Source organism: Salmo salar, chromosome 15 (genome assembly GCF_965601325.2).
Source record: "Salmo salar chromosome 15, fSalSal1, whole genome shotgun sequence".
In the NCBI taxonomy this organism is placed as follows: domain Eukaryota; kingdom Metazoa; phylum Chordata; class Actinopteri; order Salmoniformes; family Salmonidae; genus Salmo; species Salmo salar.
In genome coordinates, this window is record NC_138305.1 from 2,399,487 (window position 1) to 2,421,155 (window position 21,669).

Consider the following 21,669-nt stretch of genomic DNA (forward strand, 5'->3'; position numbering starts at 1 on the left):
TTACTGGTGTTCTTCCATGCCATCCCTGGGAGGGGTGCATCACTTGAGTGGGTTGAGTCACTGACGTGGTCTTCCTGTCTGGGTTGGCGCCCCCCTTGGGTTGTGCCGTGGCGGAGATCTTTGTGGGCTATACTCGGCCTTGTCTCGGGATGGTAAGTTGGTGTTTGGAGATTTACCTCCAGTGGTGTGGGGGCTGTGCTTTGGCAAAGTGGGTGGGGTTATATCCTACCTGTTTGGCCCTGCATTATGTTTCATCGGAAGGGGCCACAGTGTCTCCTGACCCCTCCTGTCTCAGCCTCCAGTATTTATGCTGCAGTAGTTTATGTGTCGGCGGGCTAGGGTCAGCCTGGCACATCTGGAGTATTTCTCTTGTCTTTTCCGGTGTCCTGTGTGAATTTAAATATGCTCTCTCTAATTCTCTCTTTCTCTCTCTCGGAGGACCTGAGCCCTTGGACCATGCCTCAGGACTACCTGGCTTGATGACTCCTTGCTGTCCCCCGTCCACCTGGCCGTGCTGCTGCTCCAGTTCCAACTGTTCTGCCTGCGGCTATGGAACCCTGACCTGTTCACCGGACGTGCTACCTGTCCCAGACCTGCTGTCCCAGACCTGCTGGAACCCTGACCTGTTCACCGGACGTGCTACCTGTCCCAGACCTGCTGTTTTCAACTCTCTAGAGACAGCAGGAGCGGTAGAGATACTCTCAAAGATCGGCTATGAAAAAGCCAACTGACACTTACTCTTGTGTTACTGACTTGACAACTACTATGATTATTATTATTTGACCATGCTGGTCATTTATGAACATTTGAACATCTTGGCCATGTGCTGTTATAATCTCCACCCGGCACAGCCAGAAGAGGACTGGCCACCCCTCATAGCCTGGTTCCTCTCTAGGTTTCTTCCTAGGTTTTGGCCTTTCTAGGGAGTTTTTCCTAGCCACCGTGCTTCTACACCTGCATTGCTTGCTGTTTGGGGTTTTAGGCTGGGTTTCTGTACAGCACTTTGAGATATCAGCTGATGTAAGAAGGGCTATATAAATACATTTGATTTGATTTGATTAAGTGACATATACACACACTAACCTGTAACAGTGACCATTAGCTGGATGCAACAGAACACAAAAATAGCCATTATTTTTGCAATAATGCATTGCTACAGCCATAGACAACGTTTTCAAAAGAACAGAGGAAAAACAAATTCACAGACATACTTTCACAACTGCATTTATTTTCCTTCATTGAATTACAATCAAATATTATTGTACCACAGTATCTATTCATTATTCAATACTTGTACTTCATTTGAAGATAGAAAAAGCATGAGCTTTGCTTTTGCGCAATTGGCAGTTCTTTCGAATGACTTTTGCTCAACCATCGAATGGAATGAACAAAGGCAGTGAGCCCACACATGAGCTACATAACTGGTCAAAGTCATTCAACCTTTTAAAACGATCATGAGATTGACTCTAAACACCTAAGAGAGTGTACATCTGGGACCATTCTAAGTTAATAGGAACATGGAGTGAAAACATAGACGGGAACTCAAAGTATTCACATAATATTGTTCCCCGGCAAAGGAATATAACATTTAGTCCTAGGAAAATGTCAAGGACCGTGAACAAACCAAGCAGGTCTGCTCTGTAAGCCTTCACTTACAGACCGTTATTTAAAGTAATCTACAGTGTAATGTACACATGTACTACACCACGAAGACAATGCATTATCCCTGATCCACAAAAATTCTACATGGTGTAGAAAACATAATTTGCACGTACATTAGTGCATGTTGAGGCCAGCTTAAGGGTGATGCAATTGTAGGTTCATTTAAAAATATCCTGGACAGGGAGAGTTACACTAGAGGACATCAACTCTGTTCAAATATCACCTTTCCATCCAGCCTCTCTTGTCTTTCTCTGAAATAAAGCAGAAAGAATCAGAATCACCTTTAATCTACACAGACCCAGAATTTGTGACAAGGTGCTGCCAGCAATAGATTACAGAAACAGTAATACTGGAAGATTGTCTGTGTATAACAGGCTACTCAGACACACACATAACCCCACCGACCCATCTACGACCCCAGGGTGGTTTCTGCCCCTTGTCCTTCTTTGATATGTCCTGCCGTGGCGCAGAGTGGGGAGGACTAGGGCCTGTTGGGGCCTGCAGGGTAACCCTAGATGTGTCTGCAGCAAGGGGCTGAGGACTGTGGCTGCAACAAAGGGCTGAGGACTGGAGCAAGGGGCTGAGGATGGAGCAAGGGGCTGAGGACTGGAGCAAGGGGCTGAGGATGGAGCAAGGGGCTGAGGACTGGAGCAAGGGGCTGAGGACTGGAGCAAGGGGCTGAGGACTGGCGCAAGGGGCTGAGGACTGGCGCAAGGGGCTGAGGACTGGAGCAAGGGGCTGAGGACTGGAGCAAGGGGCTGAGGACTGGAGCAAGGGGCTGAGGACTGGAGCAAGGGCTGAGGACTGGAGCAAGGGGCTGAGGACTGGAGCAAGGGGCTGAAGAAGGAGCAAGGGGCTGAGGACTGGAGTAAGGGGTTGAGGACTGGAGCAAGGGGCTGAGGACTGGAGCAAGGGGCTGAGGACTGGGTGGGGAGCAAGGGGCTGAGGACTGGGTGGGGAGCAAGGGGCTGAGGACTGGGTGGGGAGCAAGGGGCTGAGGACTGGGTGGGAAGCAAGGGGCTGAGGACTGGGTGGGGAGCAAGAGGCTGAGGGCTGGGTGGGGAGCAAGAGGCTGAGGACTGGGTGGGGAGCAAGAGGCTGAGGACTGGGTGGGGAGCAAGAGGCTGAGGACTGGGTGGGGAGCAAGGGCAGAGAGGCCCATACCATCTCCACACAGCATCAGAGGAAGTAGCAGAGTATCACGCAAACAAGACCAGACCAGACCAGGCCAGGCGTGTGTGTGTGTGTCTCCAGACATCAATGACAAGTGTGTGTTGACCCAAGGAAGGTGTGTTTAATGGTATGAGTTCACAGGAATGCCTTTGGTGAGCTTTCCCATGTGTCCTTATTATCTCAGCATGTAACATGTATGTAGATGTGTGTCCTTATTACCTCAGCATGTAACATGTATGTAGATGTTTGTCCTTATTACCTCAGCATGTAACATGTATGTAGATGTTTGTCCTTATTACCTCAGCATATAACATGTATGTAGATGTTTGTCCTTATTACCTCAGCATGTAACATGTATGTAGATGTTTGTCCTTATTACCTCAGCATGTAACATGTATGTAGATGTTTGTCTTATTACCTCAGCATGTAACATGTATGTAGATGTTTGTCCTTATTACCTCAGCATATAACATGTATGTAATGTTTGTCCTTATTACCTCAGCATGTAACATGTATGTAGATGTTTGTCCTTATTACCTCAGCATATAACATGTATGTAGATGTTTGTCCTTATTACCTCAGCATGTAACATGTATGTAGATGTTTGTCCCGCTAAAGTAAGTTTGTGAGACCCCCTCTGGTGCTCCCTATCCACACAGGTAATGACCTTTGACACTTATCTTCTTACCTTCCCTCCCTCCCTCTACAGATGAAAGCAAGGTGATCAACAACCCTCATCAACCCTCTAAAAACAGGGCAGGTGCGCTCCCCTCTCCCCCTTACGGGTGTAAACCATAGTCGTTAATTTCTCTACCTGCAGAACACAGGCTGAATGCTCCAAGTGCACCTGGGAGCGGGGGCCAAGACAAACCATCCTTTCTCTCTTCCATAGGAGAGTTATGGCGGGGGGAAGCCCTCTTGACGTCTATGAGGCCCATAAAAATAGGCCTGTCATTTGGTTAGGTAGCGAGCCCAGGAGCTACGGTAGCTGGCTTCTGTTCCAGTAGTGTAGTGTACTGAGGGAGAGGTTTATCCACAGGGTGTATTCTACATCACAAATGGCACCTTATTTCCCTATGGGCCCTAGTCAAAAATATTGCACTACATAGGGAAGAGGGTGCCATTTGGGACACAGCCTGGGTCTAGCCGAATATGAAGATATACTGTATCGTTTGATCAGATCAGAAGGGTTTTATGAGCGTGTGTGTGTGTCTGTGGTTTATGAGGAGGGCTCAGAGGCTAGCAGGTGGGATCAATGGTAATCACGAATCATCGTTTTCTTTGTTCATTGGGAATTTAGACAATCGAGGGATATCTATTTTATCATATATCTTATCAGGTAGCCCAGTGGTTAGAGCGTTGGGCCAGTAACCGAAAAGTTGCTAGATCGAATCCCCGAGCTGACAAGGTAAAAATCTGTCGTTCTGCCCCTGAACAAGGCAGTTAACCCACTGCTCCCCAGTGGACCTTCATTGTAAAAAAAATAAAAAATTAAATTATCCCTATGTCTGTCTCTATAACATCTGTATAATATACACTGAGTGGACAAAATTAGGTACACCTGCTCTTTCCATGACATAGATTGACCAGGTGAAAGCTATGATCCCTTATTGATGTCACTTGTTAAATACACTTCAAATCAGTGTATATGAAGGGGAGGAGACAGGTTAAAGAAGGATTTTTAAGCCTTAAGACATGGATCGTGTATGTGCCAAAAGATTGAAGTGCCTTTGAACGGGGTACGGTAGTAGGTCCCAGGCGCACCGGTTTGAGTGTGTCAAGAACGGCAACACTGCTGGGTTTTTCACGCTCAACAGTTTCCCGTGTGTATCAAGAATGGTCCACCACCCAAAGGACATCCAGCCAACTTAAAACACCACTGCGAGAAGCATTGGAGTAAACATGGGCCAGAATCCCTTTCGACACCTTGTAGAATCCAAGCCCTGACAAATTGAGGCTGTTCTGAGGACTCAATATCAGGAGGGTGTTCCTAATGTTTTGTACACTCAGTGTATATTGTCTATATAATACCCTTTGTGGGTTGAATTGAAGACCATTAAAATCCTATAATTTAATTCAATGAAGAAGACACTCAAAGGGATGAGCTCTCAGCTAAGATGGACAGGAAAAGCCTGCTATCATATCAATATCTTATCTATTTTATGCCGTCTGCTGATAACGTCTACGTCATATAACACGTTCCTGTATGAGATCCTGCTGAACATGAGATTCAGTGTCCGTTAGTGAAACGTTCAACTCTGTGTGACTGTGATGAATGTCTGTTACCATGTGAAGAGGGAGACAGAGTAACTGTACATGTAGTGAAGGTGGAAGAACGACATCTGATTGAGTAGCATCGTCTTGAGACCTGGACATTTCTACTGTTTTTAGTAACAACCAGCAGTAGTAGACTGGTGTGTAAAGCTAACAGGCTTTAGCTCAGTGGTGGGATCCCAGGAACAGACGGCCCAGGTTTGAGACCCAATCTGTTACTGCAGATCACTGCTTTGGTTTCTTAGCTAAAACGTGTGTCCATTCGGTGTGTGTGTGGTGGTGGTGAGTGAGTGAGTGAGTGAGTGTGAATGTGTGTCTATGTGTCTGTGTTTCCGTGTGCGCGAGTGCGTGTGTGTCCGTGTGAGTGCGTGTGTGTCCGTGCGAGTGCGTGTGTGTCCGTGTGAGTGCGTGTGTGTCCGTGCGAGTGTGTCCGTGCGAGTGCGTGTGTGTCCGTGCGAGTGTGTGTGTGTCCGTGCGAGTGTGTGTGTGTCTGTGAGTGTGTTTCCGTGCAAGTGTGTGTGAGAGAGAGAAACAGTGAACCCACCTTTTCTGTTTCCTGAAGTGTAGATTGATCATCACCCCCATGGTTATCAGAGTAGCTATGGAAAACACAGAACCCAGCACCACTCCTAGGACATTATCTGGAATACACAAACACCACAAACTAGAATAATACATAGAGCTTTCCTCAAAACCAAAGACAACAAACTAATGTATCTCTCAGTGTAGAACAATTGATCAATGTGTTACTTATCAATACAGAACAGGCAGAAGGAAACCAAGGAATTATATCATATGATTCGAAGAGGACTAGAAACACACACGCACACACACACACACACACACTCGGACACACACACACGAAGACAAACAGACAGAAACACACACACACACAGCATGCTCCCTGAAGTTTTCCAATTAATCTCTCCATATGGTGGCTAGCTCCACATCTAACCACCATATGTACTGGCCCTCAGATGCTGGAGCAGAGGCCTCCTGAGTCCCTCTACCAGGCCAGGCCCAAAACCTGGGGCACGGGTTGACTGGCGGCCCTGATAAAAGACGTGCCTGTGGGCCTGGAGGCTAGGAGCACAGGGAGACTGGGAAGTCAGTTCTAACATTCCTCTGATCCTGGTTCAATAGCCTCAGGCAGATCATTACTTCACTACCCCTCCACCCCCACCCAATCTCATAGTACGGCCCAAGGGAGCAATAGATGCATGCATCAGTGATCACACTGGACCATCACATTACCCCAGAGGGGGGGGGGGGGGGGGGTCACAGGGTCACCACACAACATATGTACATGTAGGGTAATGGAGGGAAGAGGTTGAGAAGTTATAGCAGATGAGAAATAGGCTTTCATACAGACGTAACCCTACTTTATGGTTAGGTGGATGTCACACAAAAAAGTGGAAAACTGATTTGATCTTGTTTATCTGTTGAAAACCACATTGATCCAAGGAACACATTTTTAGATGCCCAGTAGCTTTTTCCATTAGAAAGTATTACTACACTTTAAATCCCATCCTGAATTCAAGTAAAGCTATCTGACAGAACCAGACTACAACTTCAAGTTGTCTGAATGAATACAAGTTCTGCTGCAGTATTTCATGTGAAAGTCTGGGGAGAAAAGCAAGGATATGAAGAAATAAACGTAATTCTCTTACAGCCTATTGTACACATGCAAACACACAACCCATCCTCTGTTAGATATCATACCACCCATCCTCTATTAGCTCTCATACCACCCATCCTCTATTTGAGATCAATACCACCCATCCTCTATTAGATATCATCTCACCCATCCTCTATTTGAGATCATTACCACCCATCCTCTATTAGATATCATCTCACCCATCCTCTATTTGAGATCAATACCACCCATCCTCTATTAGATATATCACCCATCCTCTATTAGCTATCATACTACCCATCCTCCAGTAGATATCATACCACCGATCCTCCATTAGAAATCATACCACCCATCCTCTATTAGATATCATACCACCCATCCTCCAGTAGATATCATACCACCCATCCTCCAGTAGATATCATACCACCCATTCTCCAGTAGACATCATACCACCCATCCTCCAGTAGACATCATACCACCAATCCTCTATTAGATATCATACGACCCATCCTCCAGTAGATATCATATCACCCATCCTCTATTAGCTATCATATCACCCATCCTGTATTAGCTATCATACCACCCATCCTGTATTAGCGATCATACCACCCATCCTCTATTAGCGATCATACCACCCATCCTCCATTAGATATCATACCACCCATCCTCCATTAGATATCACACCACCCATCCTCCATTAGATATCACATCACCCATCCTCTATTAGCTATCATATCACCCATCCTCTATTAGCTATCATATCACCCATCCTCTATTAGCTATCATACTATTCATCCTCTATTAGCTATCATACTACCCATCCTCCAGTAGATAATATACCACCCATCCTCTATTAGATATCATACCACACACCCTCTATTAGATATCATACCACCCATCCTCCAGTAGATATCATACCACCCATCCTCCAGTAGACATCATACCACCCATCCTCCAGTAGACATCATACCACCCATCCCGTATTAGATATCATACCACCCATCCTCCAGTAGATATCATACCACCCATCCTCTATTAGCTATCATACCACCCATCCTCTATTAGATAGCATACCACCCATCCTCTATTAGATAGCATACCACCCATCCTCTATTAGATATCATTCCACCCATCCTCCATTAGATATCATACCACCCATCCTCTATTATCTATCATACCACCCATCATCTATTAGCTATCATATCACCCATCCTCTATATCACCCATCCTCCATTAGATAGCATACCACCGATCCTCTATTAGCTATATCACCCATCCTCAATTAGATATCATATCACCCATCCTCTATTAGATATCATATCACCCATCCTCTATTAGATATCATATCACCATCCTCTATTAGATATCATACCACCCATCCTCTATTAGATATCATACCACCCATCCTCTATTAGATATCATACCACCCATCCTCCATTAGATATCATACCACCCATCCTCTAGAAGACATCATACCACCCATCCTCCATTAGATATCATATCACCCATCCTCCATTAGATATCATATCACCCATCCTCTATTAGATATCATACCACCCATCCTCCAGTAGATATCATACCACCTATCCTCTATTAGATATCATACCACCCATCCTCTATTAGATATCATACCACCCATCCTCCAGTATATATCATACCACCCATCCTCTACTAGATATCATACCACCCATCCTCCATTAGATATCATACCACCCATCCTCCATTAGATATAATATCACCCATCCTATATTAGATATCATACCACCCATCCTCTATTAGCTATCATACCACCAATCCTCTATTAGCTATCATATCACCCATCCTCTATTAGCTATCATACCACCAATCCTCTATTAGATAGCATACCACCCATCCTCTATTAGATAGCATACCACCCATCCTCTATTAGATAGCATACCACCCATCCTCTATTAGATATCATTCCACCCATCCTCTATTAGATATCATTCCACCCATCCTCTATTAGATATCATACCACCCATCCTCTATTAGATATCATACCACCCATCCTCTATTAGATATCATACCACCCATCCTCTATTAGATAGCATACCACCCATCCTCTGTTAGATATCATTCCACCCATCCTCTATTAGATATCATACCACCCATCCTCTATATCACCCATCCTCCATTAGATAGCATACCACCCATCCTCTATTAGCTATACCACCCATCCTCCATTAGATATATCACCCATCCTCTATTAGATATCATATCACCCATCCTCTATTAGATATCATACCACCCATCCTCTATTAGTTATCATACCACCCATCCTCCAGTAGATATCATACCACCTATCCTCCATTAGATATCACACCACCCATCCTCTAGTAGACATCATACCACCCATCCTCCATTAGATATCATACCACCCATCCTCCAGTAGATATCATACCACCTATCCTCCATTAGATTACACACCACCCATCCTCTAGTAGACATCATACCACCCATCCTCCATTAGATATCATACCACCCATCCTCCATTAGATATCATACCACCCATCCTCCATTAGATATCATATCACCCATCCTCCATTAGATATCATATCACCCATCCTCTATTAGATATCATACCACCCATCCTCTATTAGATAGCATACCACCCATCCTCTAGTAGACATCATACCACCCATCCTCCATTAGATATCATACCACCCATCCTCCATTAGATATCATATCACCCATCCTCTATTAGATATCATACCACCCATCCTCTATTAGATATCATACCACCCATCCTCTAGTAGACATCATACCACCCATCCTCCATTAGATATCATACCACCCATCCTCCATTAGATATCATATCACCCATCCTCCATTAGATATCATATCACCCATCCTCCATTAGATATCATATCACCCATCCTCTATTAGATATCATATCACCCATCCTCTATTAGATATCATACCACCCATCCTCTATTAGATATCATACCACCCATCCTCTATTAGATAGCATACCACCCATCCTCTATTAGATATCATACCACCCATCCTCTATTAGATATCATACCACCCATCCTCTATATCACCCATCCTCCATTAGATAGCATACCACCCATCCTCTATTAGCTATATCACCCATCCTCCATTAGATATATCACCCATCCTCTAGTAGACATCATACCACCCATCCTCTAGTAGACATCATACCACCCATCCTCCATTAGATATCATACCACCCATCCTCCATTAGATATCATATCACCCATCCTCCATTAGATATGATATCACCCATCCTCTATTAGATATCATATCACCCATCCTCTATTTGATCACTTTTTCAATTGTGACTTTGGTACTTTACACGTTCTCTTACTTGCTGTCTTTGAAACACATGCGTGTGTTTGGGGTACAGGACAGTCAAAACACACAGAAAGTGAGAGTGCCATTAAGTTGTTTACAACTAGCTAGTCTGTATGAGGGCTCTTAGAAGGCCAGTACAGGCTGATAACGGTGGAAGCCTGAGAGGCTGTGAGTTAAACCCACATAACATTACAGTCAACTGAATCAGTGGAACAGAGATCAAAAGAACCTTGTCACAGACAATCTGTGTACATACCAAATGGCACCCTATTCCCTATATAGTGCACTACTTTTGACCAGAGCCCTATTGACCCCTCCTTAAAAGTAGTGCATTAAACAAGAAATAGGGTGCCATTTGGGACGTATCCATAGCCATTCTATTTTTCCATTACGCTGCTTTAAAGTCAAGGAGAGTAACCTTCAAGTGTGCAGCGTCTTTCTTCACGCTCCGTTTCCCACACAGTTTGTGTCAATAAGGAGAAAGGAAAGCACCATCACCTGGAGGTAAGGGGGATTTAAGAAGGTGTCTCTTAAGGATGCTGCAGTACCTCTATAACTCTCACTTTACCACCGGGCCTCCGGAGTGGCGCAGCGGCCTAAGACGCTGGATCTCTGTGCTAGAGGCGTCACTACAGACACCCTGGTTCAAATCCAGGCTGTAATCACAACCGGTTGTGATTGGGAGTCCCATAGGGCGGTGCACAAATGGCCCAGCGTCATCCGGGTTTGGCAGGGGTAGGCCGTCATTGAAAATAAGAATTTGTTCTTAACTGACTTGCCTAGTTATATAAAAAAATTATAATATCACCACTGTACCACCCACACATTCTCCATCCTTCTTAGGACACTCTCTCCTTCTCCACGTCTTCCCTTCCCCCAAGGAGATAAGGAGCACTGTGATTCTATCTTTCACTCATTCCCCTGATGGACACATACCCTATGGCAGTGTTTTGCTGTTGTTACACGTCTGCAGATGCCATCCCAGTCCATCCTGCTATATCAGATCTCCAGTCCACTACCTTCTCATCTGGACTGGAGTCTGTCCAAAAAGATGGATGGAGGGAGAAAGGGGGGGGGGGGGGGGGGGGAGACTGTCCCATAGCCCACTGTACGGTGAAACAGGGCTGTGGTGTCACGAGGGTCTGTATTGAGAAACAAGGCTAAACGAATGCAAACTCATTCATAGTCTGACAATGATCAGAGGTTACGTGTCGAGGATAATGAACAGAGGTTACGTGTCGAGGATAATGAACAGAGGTTACGTGTCGAGGATAATGATCAGAGGTTACGTGTCGAGGATAATGAACAGAGGTTACGTGTCGAGGATAATGAACAGAGGTTACGTGTCGAGGATAATGAACAGAGGTTACGTGTCGAGGATAATGATCAGAGGTTACGTGTCGAGGATAATGATCAGAGGTTACGTGTCGAGGATAATGAACAGAGGTTACGTGTCGAGGATAATGAACAGAGGTTACGTGTCGAGGATAATGATCAGAGGTTACGTGTCGAGGAGGATAAACAGAGTTTACGTGTATGCAGAATGTGTTGTTTACACACTATCACACCAAGTATTCACTGTTTCATACTGCATACAGTGCATTCGGAAAGTATTCAGACCCCTTGACTTTTTCCCCAAAAATGTACGTTACAGCCTTATTCTAAAAATGATTAAATCGTTTTTTCCCACCTCAATCTACACACAATACCCCATAATGACAAAGCAAAATAACTGAAATATCACATTAACATAGGTATTCAGGCTCTTTACTCAGTACTTTGTTGAAGCACCCTTGGCAGCGATTACAGCCTAGAGTCTTCTTGGGTATGATGCTACAAGCTTGGCACACTTGTATTTGGGGAGTTTCGCCCATTCTTCTCTGCAGATCCTTGCAAGCTCTGTCAGGTTGGATGGGGAGTGTCGCTGCACAGCCATTTTCAGGTCTCTCCAGAGATATTCGATCGGGTTCAAGTCCGGGCTCTGGCTGGGCCACTCAAGGACATTCTGAGAGTTGTCCCCAAGCCACTCCTGCATTGTCTTGGCTGTGTGCTTAGGGTCGAAGTCCTGTTGGAAAGTGAACCTTCTCCCCAGTCTGAGGTCCTGAGTGCTCTGGAGCATGTTTTTATCAAGGATCTCTGTACTTTCCTCCATTCATCTATCCCTTGATCCTGACTAGTCTCCCAATCCCTGCCACTGAAAAACATCCCCACAGCATGATGCTGCCACCACCATGCTTCACCGTAGGGATGGTGCCAGGTTTCCTCCAGACGTGATGCTTGGCATTCAGGTCAAAGAGTTCAATCTTGGTTTCATCAGACCAGAGAATCTTGTTTCTCATGGTCTGAGAGTCTTTAGGTGCCTTTTGGCAAACTCCAAGCAGGCTGTCATGGGCCTTTTACTGAGGAGTGACTTCCGTCTGGCCCCTCTACCATAGAGGCCTGATTGGTGGAGTGCTGCAGAGATGGTTGTCCTTCTGGAAGGCTCTCCCATCTCCACAAAGGAACTCTGGAACGCTTTCAGAGTGAGCATCGGGTTCTTGGTCACCTCCCTGACCAAGGCCCTTCTCCCGCGATTGCTCAGTTTGGCTGGGTGGCCAGCTCTAAGATTCTTGGTGGTTCCAAACTTCTTCCATTTAAGAATGATGGAGGCCACTGTGTTGTTGGGGACCTTCAATGCTGCAGAAATGTTTTGGTACCCTTCGCCAGATCTGTGCCTCGACACAATCCTGTGTCGAGGCACAATTAATTCAACCTCATGGCTTTGTTTTTGCTCTGTAATGCACTGTCAACTGTGGGACCTTATATAGACAGATGTGTGGCTTTCCAAATCCAATCAATTGAATTTACCACAGGTGGACTCCTAATCAAGTTGTAGAAACATCTCAAGGATGATCCATGGAAACATGATGCACCTGAGCTCAATTTCAGTTTTAATACATTAATACAAAAATTGAAAAACCTGTTTTCGCTTTGTCATTATTGGATATTGTGTGTAGATTGATGAGGGGGAAAAAGGATTTAATACATTTTAGAATAAGGCTGAAACGTAACAAAATGTGGAAAAAGAGAAGGGGTCTGAATACATTCTGAATGCACTGTATGAAATAAATTGTGCTTATATCTAAAGCGCATATCTAAATAGGAGTTGCTTTCTGTAGCGGTGACTGAGTTCATCAGCATCCTCCATCATGGGTTTATTATAAGTTCAGAGCACTTTAGATTTCAGAGGTGGACTTGACTGTCAAAATCTGAGGAGAAATACTGGAAATAAATATGAACAAGTATAAATAATACCTCCCCGTAATATGGAAATGGTGTGTGTGTGTTTCTCAGCTCTGCTTTGATCCAGCACACAAGCTCCCTCCCTCAGGTCTTTGTGACCGAGAGAGAGAGAGATGCAGATGAGAAAGAACATGAAAAAAGAAAAAGAGAAGAAGTGAAGATAGAGAGCCTCTTCACAATAGATTGTTTACTCTGAGGTCCCAGACAGGGACCTTGTTCATTCAGGAAGGCTCCCTTACAGAGACAGTGGTGCACAGGGACATGACAGGTTTAAATGTCTTGCACTGTGATGGCATTTCAAGTTCCTCCTCTCTATACAACCTGTTTCTTCAATTCCAACACACACTCTCTCTTTCTCTCTCACTCTCACTCTACATTGACATTTGAATTATTTAGCAGAGATTCTTATCCAGAGCGACTTACAGGAGCAATTAGGTTTAAGGTGCCTTGCTCAAGGGCACAGACAGATGTTTCACCTAGTCGGCTTGGGATTCGAACCAGCAACCTCTCGTTTACTGGCCCAACGCTCTTAACCACTAAGCTACCTGCCGCTAGTCTCTCGCACTTTCTGCACTGTGCCTTGTTGCCATAGGGAAATAAAAGTCTTGCTCTCTTTATTGTTTTATTTCCTTGCCTTTTTCAGTCAGCATCTCTACCTTTCTCTCTCTCTCTCTTTTCATCTGTCCTCTGCTGCTGTCATTTCGACTTTAATCATCTCCTACTCTCCTCCTCTGAGAGTGACTCGATCCAGCCCAATTCTACAACTTGATGATTCTTTCTCCCGAGTCCTTTTTGAAGTTACAAAAAGGACTTTCTCTCTCACCCTTCCGCTGCGTGACTCTCATCTCCCACGCTGAAAAACATTAAAATGGATTAGCAGAATAAATTACGCCCTGATAAAGGTCATTTATCATACACAGAACCGGGTCCAAATACTATTTCCAACCAATCAAATACTTTATCTGTGGTTTATTGAGTTTGTCTGGCGCTATGAAACTAATGGAATTCCCAAAACAGCAAACCCCACCCATCTAGCACTCAAAGTAAATGAAATATATATATTTTTTAAATATATATACATTTTTTTCTCCCTTTTTCATGACTACGATCTAGTCTCGTCGCTGCAACTCCCCAACAGGGAGAGGCGAACGTCGAGTCACGAGTCCCCCGAAACATGACACGCCAAGGTGCGCTTCTTAAAACTCGCTTGCTTAACCCGGAAGCCTGCTGCACCAACTGATGACTGAAGTCAGCCTGTAGGCGCCCGGCACGCCACAAGGAGTCGCTACAGCGCAATGAGCCAAGTATTGCCCCCCTGGCCAAACCCAGACGATGCTGGACCAATTGTGCGCCCCTCTATGGTACTCCCAGTCACGGCCGGTTGTGACAGAGGGATCGAACCCCAGGCTGTAGTGACACCGCAACACTGCGATGCAGTGTCTTAGACCGCTGCGCCACTTGGGAGGCCGTATATATATATGAAAGATTTCAAATAGTATCTGCTCCAGTGGAGGCTGGTGTTCTCCTGTATCACACTGTCATTACCTTTACTACAGTTAACTCACTCTTAACTGGATGTTTATGCTGCGCTAGAACTGCCGTAGTGACTCACACAGGGTGAGGAGAACACAGGCAAAGCATTTCCTGACTCTACTGTCACTGGTTAGTGTTTATGTCATGTCCCCATGGGCAGATTCTGTGTGTTGACTGAATCTGCCAGGACTGAATGGGATGAGTGAGATCCGAGCAGCATTAGTTCCGGTATTGTGGGTTTTAGTCATTGGTTATTTGGACGTAACAGGATTGGGGAAAGGCGGTGCTTAAACTGCTTCAACACGAGTGCTTTGGCTGAGAATTTCGTTTTGTGAGGGTGGAGACTTTGTTTTTGCCAGAACTCTCAATGTCTAACACGTATGAACCCAGAAGTTAATCACGCAGCTGACCAAATGACATGAGATTTTCCTCTGGGTTAACAGAGATTAGTGTTTATGGGACATGGATAGGAGTCCTGTAGGATGGGACATAAGTAACTGGTTGAGTCCCAAATGGCACCCTATTCCCTAAATAAGTGGGGTAGCACACATTTCAGAAGGTTGTTTGGAGTGTGTGTGTGTGTGTGTGTGTTAGTGATGCGCGGGTCAGCTGTTTGTTCACCCGCACACAATTGCTTATAACCCATCAGAAACCACCCGACTATATGTGATAGTGAAAGTCTGAGGCCCTCAACCCGACCCGCTTCTCTTCTGTTATTACTTTTTGAGAGAGAGAAAGAAAAAGAAAGAGAGAATGCAAGTGTTTGGACATCTGTACACTTGAACAGCCTTGTGGGAAAGGCATTCTTTGACAAACCGCTCAAACACTGTGTTATTGTTATAATGGTCCCCTCTCTCACCACCAGGCAGTGTATTGGGAACCAGGCCCTGAAACACTGTGTTAATGTTATAATGGTCCCCTCTCTCACCACCAGGCAGTGTATTGGGAACCAGGACCTGAAACACTGTGTTAATGTTATAATGGTCCCCTCTCTCACCACCAGGCAGTGTACTGGGAACCAGTGTGTTTCAGTGTCACTTTCAGCAACAAGTACCAACGATAAGCCAAATGACTTATTACCAAGATTCTCTCCCATTTCTTGTGTACTGCTAGATCACAGTGAAGTTTGTCTTGACTTATGGTTATGCACTAACTAAGGCCTGGAGTTCTTCCCTGACTACGTGGCCTGACCAGGAATAACTCAAGGCCCCAGTTACTGCAACTCAGGAAAAACTACTGGCCCTAGTAAAAACATCACCAACGTATACTGTTACTGTATACTTCACTAGAGGATGACAACAAGATACCATACACCTGTTGTTGTAGTATGTCTGAAATAATAGAATACCCAGAAATGTCATGGTAAGACTAATAGAAACACCTGGACCAGGGGAGGAGGTGACGTCAGGTTCTATTCCTTCTATTCTATCCAGCTGTGATGCGCTGAGCCAAAGTAGTGCACTACATAGGGAATAGGGTGCCATTTCAGACACACACACACTACAGCCACATGAACAAGGAAAGGGGTGTAGTCAGGTTGGTTTCTATTTTATCCAGCTGTGACCCAGTCAGGGAGTCAATATGTGTGTTTCCCCGTCCAGATCTAATATCTATCCAGCTGTGACCCAGTCAGGGAGTCAATATGTGTGTTTCCCCGTCCAGATCTGATATGAAATCCGTCAACATCCAGCATGAAGGAAGTCTCTGCTAGCAGACTAATGAAAAGAGGATGAGAGAAGACTGATAGTCTGAGAATGGAGCCGATGGAGGGACTGGGCTGTTGTAGCCTTCAGGGGGTGAGACTGAGACAAGTGGACAACTTGCTTCTCCACCAGACGGGGACTGGGATTTCTCCAGGAAAACACTGCCATCTGCTGGCAATGATAGAGCACTACTCTCAGCCAAGGCTCGCTTTCTGTTACTGGCTGCAACAAGGCATTCTGGAAACACAGGTGGTTGCCATTCACAAACAGACAGAGAGAGGGGGAAGAGGGGAGAGAGAGGGGGGGGAGAGAGAGAGAGAGAGAGAGGGGGGAAGAGAGAGACAGAGAGAGAGGGGGAAGAGGGGCGAGAGAGAGAGAGAGAGAGAGAGAGAGAGAGAGAGAGAGAGGAGAGAGAGGAGAGAGAGAGAGAGAGGAGAGAGAGAGGGGGAAGAGGGGAGAGAGAGAGAGGGGGAAGAGGGGAGAGAGAGAGAGGGGGAAGAGGGGAGAGAGAGAGGGTAGAGAGAGAGGGGGAAGAGGGGAGAGAGAGAGAGGGGGAAGAGAGAGGGAGAGAGAGAGGGGAGAGAGAGAGAGAGGGGAGAGAGAGAGAGAGAGGGGAGAGAGAGAGAGGGAGAGAGAGAGGGGAGAGAGAGAGAGAGAGAGAGAGGGAGAGAGAAGAGAGAGGGAGAGAGAGAGAGGGAGAGAGAGAGGGGAGAGAGAGAGAGGGGAGAGAGAGAGGGGAGAGAGAGAGGGGAGAGAGAGAGGGGGAAGAGAGAGAAGGGAGAGAGAGAGGGGGAAGAGAGAGGGGGAAGAGAGAGAGGGGGAAGAGAAGAGAGAGGGGGGGGGGAGGAGAGAGGGGGGGGGAGAGGGGAGAGGCCAAGCCAAAGCCTTTAGTGCTTCAGCTCTAATGGACTAATATCTTTTTTTGTTGGTATGTCTGGGCAACTAGCTCAGAGCACAAGCCACGGTTGCTGGAATCTCTGCTTCTAATGAGTCACGCTAAATGGGATTTTCAAAGTTGCTCTGTTTCTGATTTGAGGACAATCACTGCACAAAACCAAGTTAGGCCAGACAACTAAGATAGTCCATTGAGAGGTAGGTTAAAGGTCATGTTGCCCTTCTTTAGGCTGGCCGCAGGGCACATTTAGTCCCTGGCAGATGGGTGACAGTTAAAGGTTAAAGGTTAGGCTTGGTAGTTAGAACATGTGTGTGGTTAGAAAGAGTTGGACTTCCATCCTGCTGTCTAGCATGACCACACAGTGATATAACCTATGACTGTAAACCTACCAGTACCACATATTAGAAGAGTGACAACTTTCATGCTTCTAAATGAAAATGAAACATTTTCAAAAATGTATCTACTGGACGATAGGGACCTACCAGAGATACAGGAGGCTTCCTCTCCAGTCCACTCTCCGCTGGGTAGACAGGTGCGTTCTGGTGATCCATACAGAACGTAGCCACTGTTACAGGTGAAGCTCACTGTCGAACCCTCTAGGTAGCGTGTACCTATCTTCTCACCGTACCTCGGAGAGGCCAGCCACCCACAGGACACCACTAAGGAATATAAGGATGTTATCTACTAATACAAGTATTGATTACGTTGATAAATCAATCATTTGTATATGTCAAACGATTCAAAACAACTTCTTAATATATACGGGATCATTTTCTTCAACAGTGTTTCCCAGCTCCGATCCTCCAGTACCCCCAACAGAATATATTTTTGTTGTGACCTGGGACAAAAACACCTGATTCAACTTGTCAGGGGCTTGATGATTAGTTGACAACTCAAGGACTGGAGTCAGGAAACACTGATCTGGAATATAAGCCTATGTACAAAGTAATGACACAGAACCATACTATACACTGTGGTGAAGTACAGGGCTGTAGCAACACTCTATACATCGTGAGAAGCTACTGTAACTTACTCAGCACTTTGCTTTGGGAAAAATGTGTTGTAAACTTGCATTAGTCAACACACATACGTATACAGTAAAGTCCTGCTTACATATGGTATTCAAGAAGTAGGTTAACAATTCAGAACATACTGGTTATGTTCACCTCACTGTAGTCTAAAGGTCTTGGGGTTAATGAGTAGACTTGATTAACTCCATAAACGTCCATTTCACAACTCATGTCAATGACAGAGAGGTGACTCCTGTATACATACCAGACTCCAGGTCCTGCATGAGTGTCTGGTGACACATGAAGGACAGGAGTGTGGCGTTACCCACAACCAGACTACGGGTGCTCAGAGTGTCGTACTTGCAGAACTGGGCCCCCTCACCTATATAAAAGATTGTGTTCAAAATGTACAATTGCATTTAATTCTGTTCTTCTATGTTTGAATGTTGTTGAATGTCATATCATAAAAAGTATGGTTACATCCCACATGTCAACATATAGGGGCAGAGTAGTACATCATAAAGACAACAGGCTGCCATTTCAACATATAGGACTCGGGGCAGAGTAGTACATCATAAAGACAACATGCTGCCATTTCAACATATAGGACTCGGGGCAGAGTAGTACATCATAAAGATAACAGGCTACCATTTCAACATATAGGACTCTGGGCAGAGTAGTACATCATAAAGATAACAGGCTACCATTTGGAAAGCAGCCTGTATGATATGTTTTAAAGAAAGAGCTCCTGTGGACTGTGATGTCCAACGGTCAGTACCGGGGACGCCTTCACATTGCACACCTTGCCCTTGTCCCATCGTGCACTAGCGACTCCTGTGGCGGGCCGGGCGTAAGGCACGCTGAACAGGTCACCAGGTGTACGTTGTTTCCTCCGACACATTGGTGCGGCTGGCTTCCGGGTTAAGCGGGCATTGTGTCAAGAAGCTGTGCGGCTTGGTTGGGTTGTGTTTCGGAGGACGCACGGCTCTCGACCTTCGCCTCTCCCGAGTCCTTATGGGAATTGCAGTGATGAGACAAGACTCTAACTACCAATTGGATACCACGAAATTGGGGAGAAAAATGGGTAAAAAAATAAAAAATAAATAAAAACTCTCTGGAACCAAAAGGGTTCTACCTGGACCAAAAGGGTTCTACCTGTAACCAAAAGGGTTCTACCTGGAACCAAAAGGGTTCTACCTGGAACCAAAAGGGTTCTTCAAAGGGTTCTCCTATGGGGCCAGCCGAAGAACCATTTTAGGTTCTAGATTGCACTCTTAGAAAAAAAGGTGCCGAGTCGGTATGGGTTTGAATCGAAACCATTTTTTCCTACCGTTAAAGTCTCCTCTTCACGGTCCTTTATCAATAAAACACATAAACACTCCTAAAATATACATTTAGAGAAATAGAGAGCCCCCTCACCGAAACACATCTTCAGCATGTCCCCCACCAGAGGGTCAGCTGGGTCTTCGGACACAGAGAAGGCCGGGACGAAGGCCGAGTCGTGTTTCACGTAGTAGTACGTGTCCAACAGGTACTTACTGTCGTAAGTGAACAGAGACGTCTCGTTGGAGGTTTTCCCTGTGGAGAAGACAACACAACATCACTTGTGCCCATATTCACAAAGAGTGCTGATACAGGATCAGTTTTGACTTGAAGATTATACTGATTAAGACAAGAGGGACGTGGGCCCATATTTATCAAGTGTCTCAGTGTAGGAGTGCTGATCTAGGATCAGGTGCCTCCTGTCCATGTAATCTAATTCATTATGATCTAAAAGGCCAAACTGATCATAGATGAGGACCCCTACTCTAAGACTCTTTGTGAATACAGGCCCAGAACATGTTTTTTTATTTGATCAAGTTACTTGATTAAGAACACATTAACAGCAACGACCTGGGGGATAGTTACAGGGGAGAGAAGAGGAAATGAATGAGCCAATTGGAAGACGATTAGGTGGCCATGATGATACAATATGTGGGCCAGTTTGGAGATTCACCTGATGTTTACTTGGTTTTAACTACAGAGGAGTTTTGTTTTGAACAACATAGTACACAGGTGCAGGGTCATGTACTCTCATTCATTCAGTAACATAGTAAACTACAGCATGTCGGTGAAGCTAACAGTTTAACTATCATAGTTTAACTAACTGAACTCTGATCAGAAACATGTTGGGTTGTTTTTCCAGCTTTATATTTCCTTACAACTGGTTAAACTGATATCATTGGAAATTTAGCACACAATTTGTAAATAAAGAAAATTGCATTTTGTTTTATTGCATTTTCTCCCGGGTCCCTAAACGTCTTTGCGCCGCGAAATAAGCATAGACAGAGAAAACTTTACCGATGCGAACTAGATTGAAACATTCATTCTATCGATTCATGTTATTATTCTGGTGAGCAAGAGTTTATTTAGTCTTCTAGGGAAACATATAATGACAGAAGAGAAGCTACATATGTCTAATTATAGACAAGTCGACAAACAAATAGCCTACCAAAATGTTGGAAATTATAAGCAGAAACATATGTAAATAAGTCAATAAATTTCAAAAAATTGTTCAGCAGTCTCTAACTGTAGCCCACAGCGCATTTTCTATATTAGCGGTGTGGGTTGGTTACAGGCCTCAGATTTTCACTTCATCACATACATAGTCAGGCAGTTGCGGATGGGTTAAAAGCAATTGCATGTGGGTGAACAAACAGCTGACCCACGCACCAGTATCGCAGGAGTAAAATGAAAGCCATCAACCCAGTAAGATTTAAGTGACAACAAGTGGATGTTGTACACCTGGAACACAGGAAATATTGATATTAGATATCAATATAGTATTATAACACAGATGGCTCATTGAAAGTGTTATCAGGAACTCTGAAACAAGAGAAGTGCATCTGAGCAGCTGAGAGTGGGAGGAAAAATCAGTTCATTTCTCTTCATCTCTGTGGGTTGTGTGGAATGTTATCATGGTGTGTGACTGTGGCTCAGCCTGGCCAGGCCAGGACACCACTGATCTCCTGCCATTAGGTCTGCTCTCTGGTCTGACACCATGGCTCGGCTAAGATCTCTCTCTCCATTTCCGTCTCAAATGGCACCCTATTCCCTACATAGTGCACTACTTTTACCAATAACCCTGTAAGGCTCTAGACAAAAGTAGTGCACTATATAGGG

The 21,669-nt window shown here is 45.1% G+C and overlaps 1 protein-coding gene across 1 annotated transcript in view; it reads right to left on the reverse strand.

Annotated features, from left to right (window-relative positions):
• Positions 1-1,208: 1,208 nt before the first annotated feature.
• LOC106570803 (sushi domain-containing protein 2) overlaps positions 1,209-21,669 on the reverse strand; it is a 38,906-nt gene continuing 18,445 nt past the window's right edge. Inside the window, exons 11-15 of the mRNA XM_014143341.3 lie at positions 19,927-20,085; positions 18,773-18,889; positions 17,980-18,156; positions 5,654-5,750; positions 1,209-1,913 (exon numbers count right to left, since the gene is read on the reverse strand). Coding sequence (XP_013998816.2) covers positions 1,865-1,913; positions 5,654-5,750; positions 17,980-18,156; positions 18,773-18,889; positions 19,927-20,085 — 599 coding nt within the window. The 3' untranslated portion in view covers positions 1,209-1,864. The remainder of the gene's footprint in view (positions 1,914-5,653; positions 5,751-17,979; positions 18,157-18,772; positions 18,890-19,926; positions 20,086-21,669) is intronic.